The sequence below is a fragment of the Phyllostomus discolor genome, chromosome 6 (genome assembly GCF_004126475.2).
Source record: "Phyllostomus discolor isolate MPI-MPIP mPhyDis1 chromosome 6, mPhyDis1.pri.v3, whole genome shotgun sequence".
Taxonomy (NCBI): Eukaryota; Metazoa; Chordata; class Mammalia; order Chiroptera; family Phyllostomidae; genus Phyllostomus; species Phyllostomus discolor.
Window position 1 is genome coordinate 141,088,183 of NC_040908.2, and position 26,197 is coordinate 141,114,379.

The 26,197-nt window shown below is 38.7% G+C and overlaps 1 protein-coding gene across 9 annotated transcripts in view; it reads left to right on the top strand.

The window, feature by feature from the left end:
• The window catches only part of ANO3 (anoctamin 3), a 304,038-nt gene that overhangs the window by 260,361 nt on the left and 17,480 nt on the right, over positions 1-26,197 (top strand). For all 9 annotated transcript variants that reach the window (XM_036029156.1, XM_036029157.1, XM_036029155.1 and 6 more), the window contains 7 exons: positions 8,617-8,699; positions 9,115-9,255; positions 9,821-9,985; positions 17,139-17,175; positions 19,377-19,488; positions 20,263-20,320; positions 25,407-25,504. In XM_036029156.1, coding sequence (XP_035885049.1) covers positions 8,617-8,699; positions 9,115-9,255; positions 9,821-9,985; positions 17,139-17,175; positions 19,377-19,488; positions 20,263-20,320; positions 25,407-25,504 — 694 coding nt within the window. The remainder of the gene's footprint in view (positions 1-8,616; positions 8,700-9,114; positions 9,256-9,820; positions 9,986-17,138; positions 17,176-19,376; positions 19,489-20,262; positions 20,321-25,406; positions 25,505-26,197) is intronic.

Consider the following 26,197-nt stretch of genomic DNA (forward strand, 5'->3'; position numbering starts at 1 on the left):
ATGTTGTTTTTAACTGGTTGTTCCTAGAAACTCTTAGCTACAGAAAAAGACATTTTTGTGCTGAATCAGGAGAGAATCTTTAAGAAAGGTACCTAAGGTGGCTGTAAATCTCCTTCTCTGAATAACTGTTTTAAGTCAGTAATCTGCCTTTGGAGTCAGAGTGACATGGGGTAAAGTGCAGTCCGTTTGGGCACAAGTTGTAAATTTGGGAAAATTTCTAGTGTGTTTCAATATGAATGGATATTTGTGAAAAAAATTTCCCTAGAGGAGTTTCTGGCTCCATTCATTTCTGACCTTACTTCTTTTCCATTGTCAGCGCCGACTACCAGGGAACCTGTGCATCTCACCTTGCAGGCCCCGGCCTAGCACCTGACAGAGTCGGCCTGTTCACGGGAAGGAGCTCCCTCAGAACCCATTCCTGTGTTTGCATAGTTAGCTATACCTGAACAGCACACGGAGGTGCCTGCAAACCCCTTGAATACCTTACTAAACCCAAACTAAATGTATCCCTGACTCAACATTCCATCAGTCAACTGTCAAAAGACATTCAGGGCCACTCTATCACCCAGTATTTGGGGGAGACAGAGATTCTAGTTGTGTCTAAAGGGAGCTTTTAGACATATCAAAATTATAAATATAAACAATATAATTATCCTTTGACTAATCATTTGCTTAAAGTGTGGACCAAGAAGTATTGTTTGCCTCTGCATGACTGGCTCCACAAAATTTAGATATAGTGGTTTAAATCAAAGAAAAAAAACATTTTCAGACAATTAAGTTATAAGTATGTATCAAAATTTCAGTAGAGGTTTACTGCAAAGGAAATACTCTCTATAAGACCAGTGTGGAGATTTCTGTCTTGGTAGAGATATTTATAGGAAAAAGGAATAGTCAGTAATCATTTTTAGACAACAAAATGTGGTGGGGGCATTGTAAGTTCAGGACTTTGAACTCTTTACTGATGGATCCCTGTTGTGTGGATGAGCAACTAACCTCCTACAAGTTCTCAGTCTCATTTAGATCTATTAGAATGTTGCAATTTTGCTTAAACATTTTGTCTGAGATGATAATTCTTAGCAGAAGTATGCTGTAAATTACATAATTCAAGAAGGTCTATCCCAAATCAAGTTTCCTTTGGCATGGAAAAAGATCTGGATTTGAATTTCACCCAAGTGACTTCTGCAGGTAATTTAACCTGCAAGATCTTCATATGCTCATCTACTGAATGAGATCAGTAATCTTTACCAAACCTGGGTTGTTGTAGAAATCATATTAGGTAACTTAAAAATATCTAGCACAAAGTCTGAAACATTGTAAGTGCTCAATAAATGCTAGTTCTGTTCTTTTTAGTCTATAATGCAATTCAGTTCCTTTTCTATATACTCTTTATAACAGTACACAAATATTGTGCTTTAAAAATGTTTTGTATGGAATTATTCAAAGGCAGTTTTACAGTTTTAAATACAAAAGAAAAAAAGATGATATAAGCCATTGCTAGATATGGGCAAAAGTGGGAATTAATATGGGGAAACTTATGGCTGAATTTTTATAAAATTGAAATATAACTCATTGACAACAGCTGTATTATTTCTGAAAAAAATACAGTATCTTAATGCAGTAAAAACCAAGCAGTTTATCAAGAACTAAAAGAATGTTGAGAAAATTGGTTATCATAATTTATTTAACTCTTAAAATGAATGAAGTGTAGACTACCTACAAATTGTACCTTATTTCATTCATGCAACACCCCCATGAAGACAATTTTACCATTGTTGGTAAGTTGTGTTTATGGAGGCTTTTCACCGCTTAGCCGTTTGTCCAAGATGACACAATTAGAGAAGACCACAGACAGCTTCAACCCAGTGCATGGCTATTACAATTCCTGCTCTTTCCCCATACCACATCGCCTTTCCTAGATTTTTTTAGGACAATTATAATTTGATCAAGATAGATTTTATTGAACTATTACAAAAGTGAAGTTAATAATTTATTTTATAGTGGTTGGCATTCACCTATGGCGCCAAGTACTCAGTTCCAGAGGGATGCCTTTAAGGTGAAAAGGCAAATACATAACAGTGTACAGGGCTCTGGTGCTGGCTACGAATGCACACCTTACATGATGAATGCAAACCTTAGTTTGGAGCACTGTCCTGGGGGCCACAGTTGTTCCAGGCGTTCACTGGACAGTTTCTTGGTCCTTGTGAATGTTTCCTGGGGAGGACAGGACAGCCTATGAGGGGTATGAGGCCTTTAAATGACTTAGTTATGTGTTTGTTTTTTTCCTTTTTCGTCACAAATTAATTACCAGGATGGCCGTACCTCTACCTGTCAGCAACATACTGCCCTAAATATACTGCTCAAGAAAATTACCTTGGTTGGAATTACCAAAATTTTAATAATAGTTTATTATTAGTGGTGGGATTATAGGTGACTTATTTCCTTTACAATTTTAATTAATTCATTCAGCATATATTTATACTTGAATGTATACTTATACATTCAAGTATATTATACTTGAAAGCCAAGTATATGATGGGCCCTCCTAGACACCTGCTGGTGTCACGTTTGTAATCAGAAAATGTTCCATAGAATTGAGGAAAGGAAGTCTATCACAGAGTTGAATGGTAAGATGAGGAAAGGGCCTAGAAAAATCAGTTCTGTGCTTTAAAAAGATTACATTGTATTTTGTTTAAAAATACAAAGCAAAAGCTGACAAGTTTTTATGTGAGTGGACTCCTCCAATTTTTCGGCAATTCAATTGAAAGGATCACTTTGCACTTGAACAGATGTTACTGAAATGTCTAATATACAAATGCTGGTAGCATACTGAGTGACTGAGTTACCAGAGTAAAGGAGTCCATTTGCCTGTGTGCATTATAGCCCAGTAAGACAGGAACAGGGGTTTGCAACAAAAAAAAAAGTGAGAGTTTATTACTTGAGAAAGTAGCCCATGCCAGGAGGCACAAGTGAGCTAATGAAAGACCTGGCAACTCTATGACTTCCAGGGGATGGGTTACATAGGGGGAAAATCATTAGGCATGGTAACTAAGGGAATTAGGGTAGGGTCATGGTCTGTACTGATTGGTCAGTACTAGGGTAGGGGGTAGTGGATCAGTACATCTGGTCCTGGTGTCAGCCTTGAGTAACTTTGAATTCACCGATTTTCTAGGGTGGAGCAGAAATGCAACTGAGACCTAGATGTTATCTCTGGTTTGACTGAAGCTCTGTCCCTTTAGTCAATAGACCTGAGGCTTCCTTTGTTCCTAAGATTATTTGACGCTGATTAGAGCCTCATTCTCCAGAGGGCTTAACTGTTAAGGGAGTTGGATGAGCAAAGGAGAGGGAGGTGGGTGAGGCCAGTTTGAATCTGAAGGAAAGAAAGCAGAAAAGGTCCTGTTAAAGAAATGAAATGTTGCATGGTTACAGCCGGAAGAGTTAGCTTTAGAGAGATTCTTTACATGAAAGTTAGGTCTGCTCTCATTGTTTTACTATAACAATGTGCTGTTTGTAGGCAGCTTGTTATTTCTAAATGAATTTTATTAGGGAGAAAAAAACGTCAAGTCTGATTTTAGGAATTGGTAAAGATTTTCTGTGCTTAAGGTTCAACTGCTGGCCACACCTCATTCTTAGAACCTAGTTGTTTGTTGTTTCTTATTTAATGTTGTTAGGATGGGAAGGAAATGGGAAGTTAGAGAAAGATCCCATATCCTTAGACAAAGAAGAAATTTAACAAGACATGAAGGCCTTGATTACTTAATGAGTCCTACGTGTATGGCTGTGCCAAGTACAGTTCAGCTCAAATATTCAAAATCTGTCACCTCCCAATATCTATAGGCTTTGTATATTGATTAGCTTACTCTAGATTCAGGGACAGACCTCCATTAATTTCATATCTGCTAAAGGTTAACCAAAAAACAAACAAACAAATAAAACAGTAGCATTCCCTAGGCGTGGACTTTAAAACGTGCCACTGCCATAGCCATTCTGCTCATTGTAGAACCTGTTCAGTGAGATTTCTATTTTTACCTCAAGTATGAGGATGTTGCAATGCCGTGTGGGGAAAGCAAAGTATGCTTGAGGATGCTGCTGAAAGTTAACCTGGGAAATGGAGGTGAGTCTTCATCAGTACCTGGGTGTTATCCAAATTGGCACTCTCAGAGTTGTTGCTCTGATAAACTGTTGTTTCAGCTGGGCCTTGTTTCAGGAAGATTTTAAGTCTTTATCTCTTCTGATGAAAACAATACTTGGAATTCCTTTTTTGTTCTCCATATTCAAACATATTGAAGTTCGTCTGTGTTGGGAATTGACCTCTTTCCCCTGCACCTCAACCCCCCTAACAACCCCCAAACTTGCAGAAGTATGGTGAAGTCGCTTTCAAACTTTTAAATTAATAATTTTTTTCAAGTAATATTGCATTTGATCAATATATAAAATAGATTATAACGGAGGCTTCTCTGGTGAGGGTCCCTTCGCATATTTCCAATGAAATTCCATAGAGCATAATTTGAAAAGCTCTGGAATAATGGAAAGAGCACTTGACCAGGAGATAGAGTCACAATCACTGGATTCCATTCAACCAATCAGTCCAATTTAACAGCATTTATTGAGCATCGTCAGTGTTCTAAGCACTAAAAATGATAAGGGGGAAAAAGGCACTTTAGAATCTTACCTTCAAGTGTAAGAAAAAGCAAGCACAGGAACAAGTGTAATAAAGTGTTGCAGGTGCTTTGGCAGATTTCTGGACAAGGCCAGTGATGCATGACAACCACTCGGAGCCTTGTTTTCTGTAAGTTTAAAATAAGTAACTGGGAACAAACTACATATGGAATCTGATGTCTTTTACATGCATGACCGTGGGATCCCGTCACTCCGGATTTAGGATCCAATCAGCCATGTAACCTAAGCAAGTCGCTTAATCTCTCAAAATCCTAAATTTCTCATCTTAAAAGCACCAGAGTAATAACAATAGCCATTCTATGGCACATTTCATATGTAGTCAACATTCATACTTTTGTTAACTTTTGAGAATGACTGTGATAGAGATGAGAAGTAATGTATCTACAATGATTGTTAACTCTTTACAAATAACTGGAAATTAAAATGAAACAACAGTCATTATTTCTGACAGCTTGACCTTAAACAATTCTAGAATTAATGTTCTGGCCCAATAACCATGACTGACTTCTATTCACCTCTTTCACGAACACAACTGTGTTTCCTCTAGGTGCTGGAGATCAGCATTGGCCGATGTCGGAAGTCTTTGGGAGCTTTAAAAGCTTACTGGCGCTGGGTTTTGTCCCGAGATTTAGATTTAATTTCTCTGAGGTGGAGCATGGCATTAGGATATTTTTACAGCTCTAAGATGTTAAATTAAATCAATCCTCTTGCTTCACTTGTCCACCTCTTCCACCCACCCCCCCTCTCCTCTGCCTTCTCTCCCTTGCTGAAACCCATCTGGATCTCTGCCATCATTAACTCTCCTGTGTTCTTGGAGCCTGCTTCTTGCATCAGACACCACCTTGTCCAGCCAGGATCCCAGAGTTAACTATGCATACCAAACTTTTCACCACCAATTCTAATAAAATGATTAACGTTTGCTTGCCACTTTCATGGTTTATGGATACTTTTCTTAAAGTTGCTGATTCAAAGAGTCCTTGACAGATTTCTGTTTCTTTGTGACATTTTCAGGCCCATTAGTCAATCTTCAATTAGCTACCAGTTCAATGCTTTTTCTCATCTTCTCCTATCAAGAATCAGGTTAAATTCACAATACTCTTCTGGGAGAAAGAAAAATGACCGAATTGAGACATTAAAACTTTTAGTCCCCCATCTCACATTTAGAATCTATAACTTATTTTTTAGAATCTACTCTTTAATCCAGGGGGCTAAATGTGAGCCAGTGGGGTAAATCTCGCTGATGACTTAGGGCAGTGTAGTGTTTTATTTCACTGTGTATTATTGGAATTTGAGTATATGTAGATGAACTAAGAACTTTCTAGTTTAGGTTAGGCTCCAAGTTTTCTTACTGTATTTATAGTAGGCCACATACATTTACCTATCAGAGAGGTTTGAGAATAAAGACGGACTTTAAATTTGGTGTTATTTCCAGTTCAGTTTTGTCAGCTTTTAAGGCTTAAGGGCTGAGCCATTATTCTGGTTTGTCTTGAATATGCTTAGCTCATATCCAACCATGAGTTAAATTGATGCTGTTGGATAATCGTTGGACAGCAGGACTGAAAGGGTGTTGGGAGGCAAATAGGATAGTCACTTCAGGAAGCAAACGTAAGAATCTGAGTATGTTCATCCTATGATTAAACTGAAGAACTATGGAAAAGAAAAATGTTTTCTTAGGAGTTTTGTTCAGGCAAAAATTAGTTTATAGCAATATAATTAGACTATGAAACAAAAGTGGTCAAAAGGAAGTGCGAGTTGCTGGTTGGAATCATGTGTGTTTGGCCCTGTCCGGGGTTTCGGAGAGCCATCTACATCAGGTGCCACCTGCTTCGATCCAGGAGTGGGAATTCTAGTGGTGGTGTTGGGTTGTTTAGAGATTTTCAGTTTCAGATCTCTAACAGGCTGAGATGACCACTTAGGAGTGGATGTCCTTTTTAAGTGAGAAACATGAATCCATGAGTCAGTACCCTTCCGTGTAATGGCACGAGGGTGAGTTAGTAGTACCCGATATGGCCTTTTTCATCAGGGCTCAAGGGCATCTTTACAGAGATGGCATTTCCAAAAGACATCATCTCCAGTTTGGAGATCATGATGTAGGATCTCCATCTCCTGGATTCTGTAATGGAAAGATTCCTGCAGGAACTTGGAGTTAACCTGAAGGGCCCTATAGGTTCTTTACGGTAAATCAGGAGGTCTCCTTTCAGCGGTGCAGGTTCATACATTCCTTGATCTAATCTCATGGGTCTGCTGGTGACACTTTCAAAAGGTGATAGTCTATGTTTGCTGACAAGAGTCAATCTTACGTTGAGCAATGCCAAGGGAAGAAACGTAGGCCAAGGCAGATTAAAGGAATCCACCAGTTTTGCCAATTGAGTTTTGATTACCAGTTTAGCCTGCTCAATGAGACTGTAGGACTGGGGATGACATGCACAAAGGAAGTGTTTCAAAACCAGACAGATCTTACCAACAGAGTGTGTAATGTGTCCTGTGGTGTGAGTTACCCAGTCACTATAGACTTCTGAAGGGATTCCCCAAATAGGAGAGCTTTTCTAGGAGTTAATTTACTTACTACTGAGGCTGTGGTTCTGTGGCATGAGAATACTTTCACCTAAGGAGAAAACAGAGAATGTAGTACAAACACATCTTTTAACCTTGAAGGCTGCAACCAAATAAAATTAATTTTCCAGGCCTGAAAGGGGCCTAAACACAAGGGAAAACACCCAATACAAGTATGAATGGGTTTTCCAGAGCTGTACTCCAGACAAATTTGGCTTTTTATTTATTTGTTTTAATTTTTATTTTTGTATACCTGGGAAGCTGTCTTGGAGATAGCTTTAAGCACTGTTTGTTTTTTTTCCTCTGAAACCACTTTGTCTGTGTCCCAGTGAGTTCAGCCGTGTACGTACCGTAGCATATGATACTGTGTGTGATCAGGGGGAACTGTCACTTATTCGGACCTACCCGTAAGTTTCTTTTAGGACCAAATGTACAGCCTTTTCCTAACTATTTCTTTTTGTTTGATTGAGCAGCTAAATGCTGTGATTCCATAATGCCATGTTTTATGTCCCCAATTACTTCAGCTGGTGGCAGAGATGTCTCCATTAGGGGCCGCGATTGTTTTAATGCTGCTAACTTAGCAGCAACAAACATCAATCAAGTGATGACCACCACTTTTTATTGTGATTGCCACTGAACATCCAGGACATTTCATGGTTGCCAGAGATTTGAGTAATTGGTCACCTTGAAGAGTTCTAAGACATAAGAACTTTTTTGAACATTTTTGTGTGAAGGAAGTCAAGAACTTCTCTCTGTTTCCAGAGCTTACTGATGCCTTGGGCAACACCAGAGGTGTGCCTGCTGCCAGTATAAATGTGAGCCATCACACCTTTGGCCAGATGGCAAGTTCAGGTGGCAAGTTCAGGTCAATGCACAGCAGCCGCTTGTTGAGCAAAGTTGCCTGAGGCGTGGTAGCCTCGCCCTTTTCCTTCCACACCCCAGCATAGCCCTCTCTGGATCCTGGAGAAGAAGCACCTGACATTTCTTGTCATTCCCGGAGAAGACTTTATTTAGGTCTTTTAGATGATTTTGAATATGCATGTACAAATCAAAAGAAACAATAACTACTTTGCCACTACTGTTGACCTTCCCTTGCAGCATCACTTTGATGGGCCGTGCTACCAAAAGTCTGCTTATTTAATCCAATGAAAAAATTTACTTCCCTTCTAGGAATGCACGTTGATAGCAGTGTACAGAGACAAGGAGAGTAGAGTATGAGAAAACAAAGTTCCAATTGTATAAATTTACAGTGAATTTAAATAATTTTAATAATTCAGTAACATGGTGAAAATGCATCAATCCAAAGAAGAAAAGCAAGGGTGAAAGAATGTAATGTGGTTGGGTACATTATTATAATAATAATAATAATGTTATTATCATTTCTAGCCACAGTCTTCCTGGAGTTTTGGAAAAGAAGAAGAAGTACTCTGACATATACTTGGGATCTCATTGAATGGGAAGAGGAGGAGGTAGGATGTTAAGAAAACAGAAGATAAGGAAACTGGGGTGACAAATTATGCAGATAATTGTTCACTGCCCTTGACATATAAATCAAAAGCAGCTAAATAATATTAGATTTTCCCTTGATTTTTTTTTTTACTAACAAGACTTTTTACTTAATGAAGATAAAAGAGATCAATGATGAGGTAATATAATTTTTTTTGAAGCATTTCTATGATGTTTCCTTAAACTACATTAGTGGAAAATTGGTCTGATTAAAATATATAGGTCAGGGTTTCTTTGGAAAGTAATTTGCCTCTCATTTCTTCTTTGCTAAGACTTGATATAAAAATAAGCCAAAAAGCGGGAATTTTGTATCAATTCTTGGGTAATTTTAAAATCTTCTCCCTTTGACATTTAGTAACTTGCAGTTTTCTTTTGTAGGAAACGCTCCGTCCCCAGTTCGAAGCGAAGTACTACAAGATGGAGAGAGTGAATCCCATCAGTGGAAAGCCTGAGCCGCATCAGCCTTCCTCAGACAAAGTCAGCCGTCTCCTTGTCTCTATCTCAGGGATATTCTTCATGGTAAAGCATCGCCGTTGCCGTCATGGTGTTGTGGGATCCCAGGGTTAGAAGGCAGCTCTAGGATAGGTACCAACTTGTTCTGTGATCCTGATGATGCAAGAGACCACATCCTGTTCAATACTTTGGCGCTCCGTACTATTACACAAAATAAAACTTGCAGCAGGTCATGGAGTAGTGACCAAGGGAGTTTCTGCGTGTCCTTAGGTAAAACACCCTATGGAAGAAACAAAGATAACCTAAGGTAAAATGGAAATTGCATGAGTCACCCTGATGAATGGGTTATCTTGTTTTAAAGCCAAGTATTCCATTTAAAAGTGGAAATTTAACAAAATTCTCATTTTAGTGTGATAACTTCATCACACTACAACAACTTAAATCTTATACTCTTTATTTTGACTGTAATGTAACTTAATTCTTTAATGGAAAAAAATTAAATGTATCTATACTTTCTTAGAAAAGTAAATTTTTTTAGATCTTGGGAGCAGTGTATTAGATCCATGGTTTTGCCTTTGTTTTGTTAATTGTGCAAAATGTGGTTACCTCCTCTTGGTCCCCCGAACTGCAGATCTCTTTGGTGATCACTGCAGTGTTTGCAGTCGTGGTGTATCGCCTGGTTGTCATGGAGCAGTTTGCATCATTCAAGTGGAATTTCATCAAACAACACTGGCAGTTTGCAACCTCTGCAGCTGCTGTCTGTATCAATTTTGTAATCATCATGGCCCTGAACCTTGTAAGTGTTTACGGTTTCTCAATAGGTACAAAAGGGAAGAGGTGTCTGTTTCCTTTATACTTAGCTTGTACTTAGAGGAAACCAAAATAAGACCAAGCCATGTCTCTGGCAAGGACAACTGAGTTTAGCAGAAAATATTTTATCCTTGTAGTTCACATGATAGATTCCTTCAAATTAAAATAAGTGAGCCCTGGCTGGTGTGGCTCAGTGAATTGAGTGCCGGCCTGCAAACCAAAGGGTCTCTGGTTTGATTCCCAGTCAGGGAACATGCCTGGGTTGTGGGCCAGATCCCCAGTAGGGGGTGCATGCAAGTGAACCACACATTGATGTTTCTCTCCCTCTCTTTCTTTGTCCCCCTTTTTCTAAAATAAATAAATAAATAAAATCTTTAACTAAAATAAAATAAAATAAAATAAATGATTGTTGTATAAGGGGGGGACCTCCCCTGAAAAACCCAGAATTACCTTCTGGAGGGTGGGCCCTTTGTAGTACAGGCTTCCCCTCACTAGGTGAGTGGTCTAGGAACCCATCTGTGTCAGTGTGCCAGCTGGCATTGTTGTCAGAGGTTGTGTTTGGCTTCAGTGAATTTTTTTGAAGACTCTTTCAATGTGTGTGCCCATTGCATGATGGGCGATTTACAAGCACACCTGCCCACAGTGCACTGAGTGTTCAGCAATTTTTGACCAAAAAACACGGCATGACCTGGCATGACCCTCCATGTCCCGTGCTCCCTATTAACCCAAACCCTCCCTGAGCAGCTTTTTTTTGTTTCCCAATGAAAAAGGTCCTCAAAGGGAAACATTTTGCCCATGTGGAAGAGGTAAAACAAAAAACTACAGAAACACTAAAAGGCATCAAAATTGAAGAATTCAAAAACTGTTTTGATCAGTGTAAAAAATGTCTTAACAGGTGTAATTGCATCAAATGGAGAGTATTTGGAAGGTGACTGAAGTTTAAACATATAGGAATAAATACACATTTTTTTATTAATAATTTTTGTTTTTTGGTCCCCCTTCATATTGTTGAAATTCCTTTCCCTTTGAGTTTACAGTTTGATTAGTGATAACTTCATTCATAAATGTCTAGTGTGTGCTAGAAAGCACTATGTTTCTTTCATTCAAGTAAAAGATTGCTTAAATTAGAAAACCATTCCCTACAAACTCAGACTCACAGGACAATTTGGTGGAAAGATGTAGGAAAATCTGAAAGTTAAGGACTGTTATCACCAGGGCCTCATGTGAAATAGAATGCAGTCAGACAACCACTCCATTTTTCTTACCCTGGGGCTAAACATTTTTCTTCCCTTCCACATCCCTCCCTTTCCCTCTCCCTTGCCTCTTTCTGTGTGTCTGTCTTCCGTCCTTCCTCCCGTGTCAGTGCTTCTGTTTGCCCATCTACTCTGTCCCATCAGGAAGATGACCATCTGTGGGTAACCGTGACCTGTCCTTCTCGTCTCGTGCTGTGTGCTGCAGCACTTTTGCTAGTGTTATCTTCTTCGGTTCTAACTACAAAACCATACTGGTCAGCTTTCTATAGTTCATTTCACATGGATTATCCAGTTATTTCAGTGTGCTCATTTCTCTACTACATCCAATTGGTTTTACCATTGCACACAGCGTGTGCCTTGTGAACCTATGGCTGAGCAGGCAGCATCAGGCCTGGGCCTACCTACCCCTTCAGCAAGGTCTAGGGATTAGGGTCTGTTTTCTCTGGGTTTGAAGGGAAGAGACAGTGATTGGCACCTTTAGGATAATATCTTTAATTCTCCCAACAACACCACAGGCCAGTATTCTCTCCATTATGTAAATGAGGAAACTAAACTTGGAAAAGCTTAAATACCTTACCCCAAATTATACATATAGTGTTATTGCTGATATATTGACATCATGAGATAATTTATTGTAGATAGATTAGCAGCACTCAAATAATGATGTTGATATTTATATGTAAGTCATAAACATTTAGTTCCAAATGTGGGTTGACACTAATGTCACATGCTTAGCCTGGAGAGGTTTAGGGCCATTTGCTATTAAATGCTGAACTAATCAGGAAGACCTTGACAGAAAAGTGAATGGTCACTTGTCATCAATGAGTAAGTTTTAATGCAAGGATGATAGTTAATAATATTTTCTACTGGAGTCTGCTTTCTTCAGGTTCATTTTAATTCATAGAAAGAGAATATTGATTATAGTATCTTCAAACAAGCCATACACTATTTTAACCTATGCCCTTGGCTTATGGATTAAACTGAATAATAAGCACTGAAAAAAATACAGTACTAAGAAAGGGAGCCTTAGAGGGTAGTATAGGTTGTGCATTGCACAAAGTCACCACATTGAAGAGAGCCATTCATCCCACAGACACTGTAGTTTTTTTTTAACACTTATGGCAATACTCTTACAGTAGATAGTGAAAGGTCTTATTTCTAACAAAATCAGTATATCATGACAGTTTTCCAGTGGACAGAGGTTAGTGTGGTTAGCCCCATTTTCTGAGGAAAAGGAGGCTAAGTATTTGGTGTGTTTATTTCTAGGTAACAGTAGCAGTCAGCCAGCCTGACCTTGAATTGAATTCCTTTCTTACCCTTAGTAAGTGGGCTGACATCAGAATGACTGGTCATAGTGCCGCTCTCCATTAGCTTATCAACCAGCGGGAAAATAAGACCCAAGGCACAATGGGGACTGCCGCGTAGTTGCAGCACGAGAAAAACCTGAGTAAGATGAGAAAGAAGCCATCAGTTGCATCCGAAATGAGGTGGTGGGATTTCGGTAGTGGATCAGAGGGCTCACAGGGAAGAAAAGAGGGCGCTCACTCCGATGAGCCCGGAAAGAGCAGGTAGCGGATTAGCGTTTGAAGAATTCAACCTGCAGGTATACGGAGACACAGAGCGCATGTTGTCTATCCTGAGGAGATTGTAGGAAGTGTCTGTGAAACGTACATTTATGGAAGATTGAAGAAAATGAGATTAGGAGAGGAGGTCAGTGCCTAACTGCGGCGATCTGGAGTAGCATGTAATATGAAGAATTTAAGCCTCATCTTCCCCCCTCCTTGGGCGGTTGGGGAGCCATCCATGCAGGTACTTGATTAGCCACCAGTCAACTTAGCAGATACATTTACGGATGTAAAAGGCATCACAATATTAGAATATATTACAATGTAGTTGCTATGCTAATAAATTTTTACTCTCAAGAAAAAAAAAACTCTGGGAAAAAACTAAATGGTCAAAACTGCTAAAGTAAAAGAAGATATCTTGAGTAGACGATGAACTCTGAAAGAAATTGAAAATAAGCATTACGAGCGAGTGATACCCATCTCATCTAAGGACCTTATAAAACGAGATGTTCTTTTCACTTTTAAATAAAAGATGTTTTCCTGTGTGCAAATTAATTCAGAATTTAGAGAAAGATTTAATGCTTTTTGAGCAAACATAAACCTGATTTTAAAAATATATGTGGCAAAGATAGTATCAAGAATCAAACTAAAGAGCAATTATAGCCACCCAGATAAAAATTGTAAGTATTTATCAAAATGTTATCAGAAGTTACCTCTGAAAAGTATAGCTGATTTTTATTTTTATAACATCTTATCTAATGTTAAATGTATATTTGTATTTTCTAGATTTTCCATGATAAACTTATGTGGCATTTAAAACTAGGAAAATACAATACTTGATATTAATTTCCAATATTCTAGTTTAAAGAAATCATCAAAAATGGTAGCCCAGGATTTATGTAGAGGATTCTTATCATAATATTATTTGAGAGCAAAAATAGAAAAGAGACTCCCTAAATGACCAAAAACACAAAAAATACATTAAGTCACATTCTATAGAGTATCATAAAACCAACTAAAATGCTATTTTAACATTATTTTAGGACATGCAATTACATAAAAATTATATATAATTGCCCTTGATTCCCACTGGAACACACCTACATTTTGAGACAATAAGGAATGAGAAGGAAATGTTAAAGGTGGTTATCTCTCAGTAGTGGGATAATATTTGACTTAATACAATATTTTCTGTTTATTTAAATATTTACCCCTATAGGTAGGTTTTGATTTATAATTTAAAAAAAATAAGCTTTATTTTTAAAACATTCTAGCATTTTGTAAAACTTGGAATAAATTAGAAATGAAATGTGCTTTGCTTTTACTTGATGTATGAGTCACCCACAAACCCACAGCCACAAGGTAGCAACTGTGGGTAACTTTTGGAATTCTGTCTTTCACCCAGGAAAGAAAAGGCTTATCAGTGGCTAGCAACATTCAAACACACACACGTTCCTCTGTTCTCCTGTTTCTCCCCCTCTCTGCCCAGCCCCCACAGCGCTGCCCCATCAGTTTCTCAGTACGGTGCCTGCTAAAAAGGCAGTGAGTGGGCCTTGGACACAGAGGTGAAGCAGAGATTTGCTACCTGTGTGATCCTTGCCATCTCATGTAACATCTTAGAACTTCACTTCAGATCTGCTTCTGGTGCATAGAAGGCATTTGGTAAATCTTAACTTTCTTCCGATTCGCTCTCTGTGGAAAGAGAAGCACATATACGTTGTCAACATATAGTCTGTCTTTTATATCAAATATATGTCTAAAACACAAGAAAATTTGACATTTCTATTGGTTCATATAGAAATCCTGGCCACTATACTAATGTCTAGTGTTCCTCCTCATTCACTTTTAATGTCTTAATTTTGTCTTCTCCTTTTTCAAGTCTATGATCTTTATCAGTTTTGAACTTTCAGTTACAGAATATATATTGTTGATGGTATAACGACATTAAAAATATTAAGAAAAGTCATTTGACTCAACCTCAAATGCCACTCACCCCCATTCCTGCCATAAACTAAGTGTACCCATCAGAAGTAACCAATGTTAATGGCTTCATGCCTATTTATTCCCCACCCACCCATCATTTATTATTGCCCTCAAGAGAGTACTCTGTGTTCCTGTATTTGGCAGTTTGTTCCAAAGACCTACTTATCTTTGAAAATTCTTGAGTGAATTAATGAACTTGCCTAATATTTTTGAAGAAATAAGAACACGAAGAGGCTGAATGTGGTTAATTAACTTTTGCTTGGGAAGGCAAGCATGACTGCTCTGGGAACAGGACCTCCAGGTCCAAGGTTCAAACCTCAGGTTCCACCCAAGTTCTTTTCAGCTAAACTGAAGAACTTGTGATCAAATTTACATTTGAAAAAAAAAAAGAGCTTTTGTCCTCAAACCTTCTCCATATAAAAAGCATTCATATTGCAAAAATTGAAATTTGGCTAAGGTTTCCATTGGTGTGTGTGTGCATACACACATACCCACACACCCCACAAAACTGCCTTGTCAATATGACAGCTTTTACACACATACAGTTGGATGTATTTACATGATGGTTCTTCCTGGACTATGGCGATTCTGGAGTTGACAAGTCACTCTGCAAGGACAGATTTTGTGGGTCATCATCATGTCTGTGCCAGTCAGCTAGCATCAGGGCCTGAGATGATACAGGCTCCAAAGTACCCCAGGAAGCTTCGCAAGAGCACTACTTCCAGAGGTGGATGATCTATCTTCCTTTGTACTTTATAACTTTCTTCCAAATGTTATTGTGATCCATTGGGGCATCAGCTGCAAACATTGCCATCCCAGACTTGCAGACAGGTTCTTTGTGCTAGGTATTAAGATGAAAATTATAAGTAGTTTGTGTGACAAGGCATAGCATAAATAGTACAAGAAAGCCATTTAACAAATTCTGACTTTGTTATGTACTTAGTGTTACCTCAAGCAAGGTACCTGACACTTTAAACTTTAATTTTTTGTTCTGTAAAATGAGGACCATTATACCTGTTTGATAACATTGTTGTAAGGACTAGCTTAAATAATAGTATATATAAAGCACTGCTTGGCACCTCCCAAATACTCTGAATGACACATACTTAAATAACGTTTTCTTTCACTCTCAGGGAAGGCACTGAGTTCAGTGCCAGAAGCACAGGGCTGTTTAAGATCTATTTATTGATTGACACAAATCTATCTTATACTTTTTGGAGACCCTTCAATAAACATCTGGTGATAAATGGAGAGGAGAAAAGACCATTTTATAATCAAGATAACATTGGTGTTTATGAATTTAAGCTAATCTTGTCCTAAAATTCACTTGTGTGTTTTTTTAGTTGTTTTTTTTATAAAGTCCTACACTAGAGAAAGAATGAGACTGTTGTACTCAATGTAATCTTTCTGTCTCGAGATAACACTTTAGATCTTAGGAAGAGGTAGGTTTAAATCATGGCTAAGATGAATAATCACAATAGCCCTATTGAAGAACAGGCAGGGAAGGTGAACAACTTTTAAAGTGTCTAGATACCTACCTTTTAATTGTGCATGCCAGCAAGGAGGGTTATTGAAATTTATAATCTAGAGAATAATTTGTAGAATTATAGGTTTATGTAATAACATTTACATGCACACACATATGCCCACAAACACATCTCACCCTTCTGTCTGTAGCAAATGTACTTTCCCAGCTATATTGACTTGGAATATAATAAAATATGTTTTCTTTCCTTGAGTCTGCATGAGTCATGAACAGATCATGTCAGGGCAGGGAGAAGGTGGCAGAAGATGAAAAATGTTACAAAATTCTGTTATGCATGTGCCTTGCTTGCTTATAGACTCAACACATTAGACTTACGAAACTTGTTTCAAATAGCCAGCAAACCTGTTTTGTTCCTCAGGAATGCATATTTGTGCACTGTCTTCGTCAGAGTTTGGGAAACATTTTATCAGTAGCAAAGAAGTCAGCCTTCCACTTAACCCTCCAATGTAGTAAAAATACTGTATAATTTGGGCATGAAATACCAGGTCTGCTATTCACTAGTTAAATGACTTTGGTGTTTTTCTCAGACTCATCTTTATTTATAAAATGGAAATAAAGATAGTTCCTGAAACAGACTTTGTTATTATAGAAATCAAGTGTGACTGTGTATATACACATATTTACAACACTGCATTATGTGCGTATATGTGAAACACTACATAGTAATTTTAAAAAGATGCTTCTACCTAAAATGTAGCTACTTTGTACAATACACAGATGCTTCTTTGAGTATGCAAATAGCGGCCTTTCCTAAAGAAAATATTAGTAGTGACTATTGTTCTCATATTGCAGGCTTATGAAAAAATTGCTTACCTTCTCACTAACTTAGGTAAGTCCATTTTTCTTCACCCCTTAGTAAAAGAACACTTTATATGGGAATATCAGCCTATAGTTGCTTTACATACATTAGTATTTTTAATATCAACTTCAGTTACACAATTGCCACTAGAAATGAAAGAAGCGGCACAGGATGTTGGACTACATCACATAACTGTACAGAGGCAACATATGTAGTCACAAATTCTCCAAACTAGAAGTCATCAAACATGGTTCTTCCCCTGTTGGAGTGCTGTTTCCCCTACCTTTTCAGTTCTTTGATCTCTACAATATTATTTTGCCTTTATTTCTCAGTTGGATACTACTTTTGAGACCCAATGTCACCATCTGCCTTGGCTTAATTCTTGTCCTGATACCTGGGAAGTAAATTTCTTGAGACCATGTATATCCAAAAATGTATTTTCTCTATATTTTAACCTGATTGTTGGTCCCTCTGTTTGGGGATCAGAGTCTTTTAGACAGAGCTATTTGAGCAGGAATCCTTTATTGTTTGAGAACTCACCAGATGCCAGGCACTAGACTTAGCACTTCTCATTCATCATTTTGTTGTACTGTAACCACGACTCTACGACAGTAGGATGCTCATTTTATGGATTGGAAAACAAGATAATTAAATGAGTAAAATTTAAATGCAGACATGACAGGCTCCAGTTAACTATGGTGGAATAACTGTATCATTCCACTGTGATATGTTTCTTCCCCTGTAATGCAGTTACAAGGACGAGTGATGATAGAAGAAATATTGTATGGAGGGGATCAGTGGGCCCTAGTTCATGCTCTGGGGCTAAATGACAATATCACTTGGACATTATGTAACTATGACCAAGTCCTCTCCTCTCCCCATTCATTACCCTCCTCCTCCCTTTCCTTCCCCTCCCTCTGCTCCTCTTCCTCTTTCTGCATCTCAGCTTCCTCATTGGTAAAATGAGAATGGGAACACTTCCTGTTTCATCCTGTTGTCACAGGCTGCCTGGCACATGACAACTGCTCAATAAGTGGGAATGGTGGTTCATTGATCTGAGCTAGTCTCTTCAGCTGGATAATGAAGCACATGAACTAGGTTGCCGCAAATCATTCTTTTAGCTCTGATTATTCATATTCATTTTCTTTTAAAGTACTTTAAACCCAGGGTGACAGAAAATCTAAAAAAGTGACTTGGGGTACCATCACTAATAGTAGGAAACGGAAGAGTGACTTGTGCTAAGGACCAAAGCAGCGCTCCTGTGAGGAACCACCGGCCCTCCCGAGTGCTCTCCCTGGCACCCACCAACCAGGCAGCCGAACCTGCGGCCCTCAAACCCTCCTATTTCCAGAACCTGCCGCCTTTGGGCTTGAAGTTCCCTGGGACCTAGTCCCTCTTTATTCTGTCCTTGGCTCCTGCCTATATATTGGCCTAGTTTTTTCTTACTAGAGCTCATCTAATTTTCTTCCTTTCTTGAATCCTTTGATTATATCACAGTACGTTAGATTTATGTATATAGTTTTTGCCATTTATGTGGATGCCGGTAAGAGCAGAGGGTGCAGTTCATGCTGCCATCTTCATCCAGTCTCTCTCACCACTTTTTTTTGTTTGTTTTCTTTTGTTTTAAGAATCCTGGAACCATACCATGTGAGAGTTGACAGGTTCTTTAAATCATATCATCCAAATTTCTCATTTTATAGATGATAAGACTTATTGCAGAAAATATGAAGACACCTGCCTGAGATTACCAGCAGCTGCGTGGAAAGCTGAGATAAGAACTCGGCTCTTCTGTCTGATGTAGCCCCTCTGTTTTCTCTACGCTTTCACTAAGTGTGCACTCAAAATACTCATCCTTCAAAGAACTCTGTGCACAAGTTAGGTCCCTGTGTTGCGCACAGCCAGATAGGGTGAAAGGCTGATTTCATATCTGTGTTTACTTCGAAATGACAATAACAGAGAGGGTCCTGGAAATCTTTATATGTTAATAACAGGCATCAAATTTTTGTAGCCATGGGGACATCTGCAGATTGCCCCATTGGACCCTTTCATCAGCCCTGTACAGCAGATATTATCATTCACATCTCACCGATGCACACTGGGACTTAGACCCTGAATACCTCACAGACCTAGGAAATGACTGGCCCAGAACTTAAACGTAAAGATTCTGATTCTGTATCCACATTTCCTGTCCTTCACTTCAACTGTGTAAACAACACCCTGTATTCCTCTAGAATATCCTCGAACAGAATCGGAATGGGAAAACAGTTTTGCCCTGAAGATGTTCCTCTTCCAGTTTGTCAATTTAAACAGTTCTATCTTCTATATCGCTTTCTTTTTGGGGAGGTAAGTCAGCTTTATACACATTATTGTTATAGAGTAAAAAAGATTGTCAACAATTTCACTTGCAGTGTGTTAACAAAGGTGGCACTTTTCTTATGCCCGGCCTTGGAAAATGGGGCTAATCAGTTTCCACATATTTTCAATCATAAGATTTCAGTATAGTGCTTCCAGCTCTCACTACCATTAAAGTTGGCATAAAAAAATAAAAGCTATTTGCCATCCATGGGTTGAATTATGACTCTGCAATCTTCAGTAATGGTTTTGTTAAATAAGAAAATAATTTTTGCATAACCCTAGGTCACAGTTCCTTAGTGTGGAAACTTCCGCCGCCTTTCATGTTAACATTTTTTTCCTATCTTCGCTGTAAAACATGGAAATGAAGCATATTAGACCACTGCTTCTTATATGCCATATGATTAACACCCCAGCCGTTGCCATGGAAACATAGTGAAGCTATGCACATTTAAAATTAAATTGTTTACCACATTATATTAGTATTCTTTAGCTAGGTCAACCAGACATTAAAACTCTAGAGGTGAAGGTGGAGAATTTCATTCAGTTGGTTTGTACTTTCTCAACCCATCAGTATTGAATTCACACATCACTTTTTCCTTTTTATGTCCAGTACTTTGATGTGTGAGCATGACCTAAGTCAACCATTCAGAACAAGTTACATCAGTGAACACTTACGTCTCCCCACACTTGTACCTGTGATGCTTTAGATGTTCTTCAGTCAACCCACATAAATGCTAATGAATTAAAAATGGCTTTTTACAGATTTGTAGGCCACCCAGGAAATTACAACAAACTCTTTAACCGGTGGAGACTGGAGGAAGTAAGTAATGTAAGGGTGGTTGTGGGGATATGCATGGATGTGGGCCAGTGACTGTGGGAGAAAGGGGGGTGGGAGAGAGAGAGAGAAGGTAAGTACAGGGAATTTCAGGCATGCTGAAAATGCTAACCTTGCTACTTAGTACTGCTTTGCCCTTAATTTAACCTCTCTGAATATCTCTCTCCTCATCTGTAAATTGACAATAGTAATACTTGGGTTGCAAAGCTGTTCATAGATAAGAAATAATGTGTATAACAAAATTAGCACAACCCCAGGCCTGTGGTAGGTACTCAATAAATTTTAGTTGCTATTTATCGATACTCTGTCTCCACAGCTACCCAAATATTATTCTGCTGGCCAATGACAGACTAGGGCTATTCAAAATCCCAGGTTTTCGAGAAGTCCTCAAATCAAATGTGCAGTTTTTTTCATAGCTCAGAAGAGTGACTGAATCTGCTAGAAGGCTTTTCATGTACCCAGTTGAAGTGTCCAGCTGGAGTTAACAACGGTAGTGCGGGGAACAGAGTAGTTACAGGCAGGCAGGTCTGTGTATTAATGCCACCAATGATTTGTGTAATTGGCTATCCTTATGAAATTGTTGGAAGTCATGATTCTTCTTTGAAAGGGCCAAGGAAATAATTATAATGCTGGTGTCAGGAGAAGTGTTTTATAACCATTCTAGACATTTTCCACAATTTACATGCCATAGATAGAGGCATATTTTTTAGCAAGGGATTATTTGCTTTGAAAAAAATCAGTGAAATGAAAAATGTGTGTTTGCAATAGGCACCAAACATCCTATAAATATATCTATAAAAAGTACACATAATGAAAGATAATGAATTCAATCATACAACGAGCATGCATTGGCACATCCTCTGTTCTAGGCTCCTGCTGCAGAGCCACAGGGTATACAATGAAGAAGCCCCTTTCCTTTCTCTGACATTGTTAATAGTCATGAAGAAAAGAACGTAACCATGATATGTAACACATATTGTGCCTTTTGCGTCTGACAGTATACATCCTAATTTTGTCACAGCCAAATGCATGATCTTACATATCTTTTAGTCTCAGTTTTTTCTTTTGTAAATTGTGACATAAATGGCTATTTCAGTATTATAGGTGATAAGCACATTAAATTGGATCGTGCACATGAAATCCCTGGCGCAAATAATGGTAGCCATTGTAAAGACAGATAAAAAGTACTGCACTGTAATTTAGAACAGTTATGAACAGCTATACTGGGCTTCCCTCATATTATGCTATATAATATCTCACATAGTATTTTATGTAAATCTACATAAAATGTTAAGAGCTGATTTTTAATGAGTTACTATATGCCAGCACTTTCCAGCAATCATTCTGAGTGTTTTATATATATTCATGCATTTAAGTGTCACAGAAAGTTTACTCTTACACTCATTTTACAGATGAGAAAACAGGATCTTAGAGAAGTTATGTAAGTTGCCTCCAGTGACTGAAATATACTGATAGACTAATGAAGTCATCCATTTGATACCAGTGTGACCCAGGCAGCCTAGCTTCAGAGTCTGCGCTCTGAACACTGTCTTTCCAGCCACTGCTGGGATGGGCACAGACCCAGTCAAGAACATAGTGGAAACTAACTTTCATGAGAGATTGCTGAATGATTGCTGGCTCACACTGGTGAACTGGATTTGGAGTAAACATATAAAGTAGGGGAAGTGAAAGGATCATGGGTATTAATCGGAGTCTGATAGTCCCGTCTGGTGCTTAGCTTCATCATCCGTGCAGTGGAGATGCCAACACCGGTCTCACCAGGTTCTCGTGAGCAGCACAGGTGGAGGTACCCAGCTTTGGGTTGTCCATGGTCGCAGGACTGTGAGTGGTGCAATGGGAGTGACAGCCTGGGTCTCCTGAATGCTCCTTCATGCCTAGCTCCTTAGCTCCTTACTCATTCTAAGTATCAGACCTTTTTACCAAATGAATTTTCAATTATGGAGGACTAGATTTAGCTCAGGGGAATCATCATGTGAAGAAAGTAGACTCACAAAAAATGCCAGATCCTTTTCTCTGCCTTATAAATCACAAAGTTATCAGGGCATCATTTCAACAAAATTATAGATGGTCTGTCACCCAACCTTCCAACTTTGGCCTACTCTCAGGGACAGTGACTCAATCACATGGTTCTCTAATAGTCTTCGTTTTTCTTCCCCACGTCATAATATGCTTTGATAAACCAACCCCTCAAGGCAACAAAACCATTTGGTAAATAGGATTCATCTTTAGCATTATGTAAAACAGCACTGGATTTGGGTTCAGGGGACAACCCTTTTATTCCCATACCATCAGTCAACATTGCATGACCTCGGATAAGTTAATTTGCCTCTTTGAGACTCTCTGCAAAAATGAGAGCGTCAGCGTGCAGCTGTGATCTTTGCTCTGCTTCTGTATTTCAGTGATTATTCTGCCTCAGACAGTCTATCAACCCATTTATCATATCTGTGTGGCACAGTTCAGGGGGTCCTAAATTCATCCTTGAGAGAAAGGGCATGCTTAGATGGGAAAACCTAGATTTCTCCACACAACAAAAATCGCCACTGCCTAACCCTCTCTCTGGCTCAGATTAGGAGTTTTAAATTACTGGGCTGAAACTGGAAAATCAGGCTTTTTTCATGTCCTAATTATGTGTTCTCTTTGAAGTCCCACTGCTACCGATTTGGTAGAAATAGAAACTACGGATCAAAGCTGTAGAGTTGATCATCTTTGTGAGCAGGACATGAACCCATTTCCAAAGAAACACACCCACGTTTTTCTACCCAAAACTTTTTTTATAGTGCATTGTTTTTAAGCAAAATATACTGATTGCAGTTTTCATTATAATCATACTTTTGTTTGTGTGGGTTTCTAATGCTGTTTTTAAGAGGTAGAATTTTGAAAAATTTTTATTGAATTTATTGGGGTGACATTGGTTAATAAAATTATATAGGTTTCAAATGTGCAATTCTATAACATATCATCTATATGATGTATTGTGTGTTCACCACCCCAAGTCAAGTCTCCTTCCATCACATTTACCCTCTTCTACCTCCCCGCACCCTCTTTTCCCTCTGGCAGTCACCATAGTGTTGTCCGTGTCTATGAGTTTTGTCTTCTGCTTAACGCCTTCACCTCTTTCACCCAGTCCCCCTCCCAGAACCTCCTCCTCTCTGACAGCTGTCAGTCCGCTCTCTGTATCTGTGAGTCTGCTTCAGTTTCGCTATGACCATATTAACCTGAATGTACCCAATCTTGTCAATGCTAACTTCAATTTAACGTTGAAAAAATGCAAAGGATCACAGAGAAGGCAAAATTTGGATTATACTGACAAAGTATTTTGTGGCATGCCTTTATCACTTAAAAATACGTTAGAGTATATGTAGATACTTCATGAGGAGGTGGAGCTTTAACATCTGCCCCCAACTTGATAGCGGGCTAGATTAGTGACTGACTTCTAAAGACAAGACTGGGGTGGGGGGAGAATAAGTAACTCCACAGTAGAAACACCTGGAAAACACTATATCCACCACGTGGTGGTTAATATTACTAGTGATGTCATATGGATATTATGTATCCCCTGATGTCATGAAAATTCCACTCCTGTGATCTGCCTCCATCCCCAAAACACATAACCCCAGTCTAAACAAGTGAAAAAATTTAAAAAACCCAGATTGGGGGATTTTCCACAGGTTATATGTCCAGCGTATCCTGTCCTTAAAACTATCAAAGAAAAGGTGAAGGGATTAATCAAAAGAATATATCACATAAAAACAAACATTAGTGTGGTGGTGGCCACAGAGAAAGGGGGATCAGGGGAAGTGGAGGTGGGCAAAGGGGGATGGGGGTGGAAAGAGGCTTTGCTTGGGGAGATGGGTGCAGGATATGGGGTGCAGATGAGGTTTTATTGAGCTGTACAGTTGAAACCTGTTTGGGTTTGTGAACTAACGTCACCCCAATTAAAAAGCTTTCAAGGACATGAAAAACTCAAAAACTGTCTAAAGCAGAGAAGACTGAGGAGACATTACAAATACATACATTAGGGTATCTGGGTTGAGAAGGTATAAATTGAAAAATTGAAATCTAAGTAAAGTCTAGGGTTTAGTTAATAGCAATGTACTAATGTTGGCTTCTTAGCTTTGACAAATATACCTTGACAATGTTAATGACAATGGAGGGAATTGGGTGAGGGGTATGTGGGAACTCTCTGTATTACCTTTGAAAATTTTCTAAAAATTTAAAATTTTCTGGTATAAAAAGCTTATTTTTAAAAAATATATTATAAACATTTTGCCATAGAATTAAACACTTGTCTATCTCCTGTTAATAGAACTGTAGTATTCCAGAACATTTACTAAAGTGATCATTCCTGACACAGAGTTTGGCAGTAGTAAGTGCTAATTAAAAGTTAGATTTGTAGCCCTGGCTGGGGTAGCTCAGTGGATTGAGCGCGGGCTGCAAACCAAAGTGTCGCAGGTTTGATTCCCAGTCAGGGTACATGCCTGGGTTGCAGGCCATGGCCCCCAGCAACCGCACATTGATGTTTCTCTCTCTCTCTCTCTCCCTCTCTTCCCTCTCTCCCCCTCCCTTCCCTCTCTAAAAACAAATAAATAAAAATCTTTAAAAAAAGTTAGATTTGTAATGGGGGACAGAAGGGGAAGTGGCAAGCCCAGGAACATGAATAGATGACTCATGGGCACAGGCAATGGGGTATTGACTGTGGGAGTTGGGGGGACGGGGTGGGGAGAGCAACAGGGAAAAGGCAGGACAACTGTAATTGAACAACAATTAAAAAATAATAAAATAAATTGTAATTTAAGAAAAATAATGGCCATGTTAAGTGTAAAAAAGTTAGATTTGTTGTTACTGTTATTTGTTTGATTGAAGTTCTGATGTAAATCCTGAAAACTCCCCTGTCTAGTATCCTCATCCATGCTGTTTCTTTCCTGTTCTTATTTTCTATATGCATTGCGGTCATGTGACCTGGCTTTAGAATTTGCTTTACGATTTGAAGGTGGGGGTGTTCGGGCCAGCTGAGAAGAGAAGGATCATTGCTGTTCTGGTTCTGTTCCAGTGTCATCCGAGTGGCTGCCTAATAGACCTCTGCCTCCAGATGGGAGTGATCATGTTTTTGAAGCAAATATGGAACAACTTCATGGAGCTGGGATACCCGTGAGCACTGTATCTGTAAAATTGCCTTTTATATAGTTACAAAGAAGACAGATAGAGGTAGTGTGAATATTCTTAAGAATTTGGGCTTGGCAGTCAGGTGAGGGTCCCGTGCTCGCTCTGCTCCTCACTAAATGTGTGACCGTGTATACGGGAATAAAATTTTCTGATTTTTGTATTTCCATAAGGGGATCGACAGCTATATCCACTGCAAGAACAGTTGTAAGGACTGAAGGAAATACTAGATGTAGAGTAACTGGTACTCTGTTCAACACATTAAGATACTTGTTTTTCTTAAAATAGTATTGATAGTACATGTTCTTGGGGAGAAAAATAACTTTCTGATTTATTTTCTCTATCAAAAGTCCAAAACTATTGTTATTTACCATAGACTCCATTTCCACTCCCCCCCCAACAATAAAAGAGTAAGACAAAGATAAAGTCAGGGATGGAAGAGGTTTGTACTCCATGTCGCACACACACACACAACACACGAATCATTAGAATGAGATGATTGTAATAACATCAAATCAATACCACTCTGTGTCCCTTAGCTAAGTTTTAACTGTCTGTGAAATGCTGACATGAAAGGATGCTGAATCCCCACTTTTTCATCTATAAAATAGGGTATCCTTCAAAATATAGTAAAACACAATGTATTTCAAACAAGTTGGTATGAAAGCTCTGGGGCCTGAT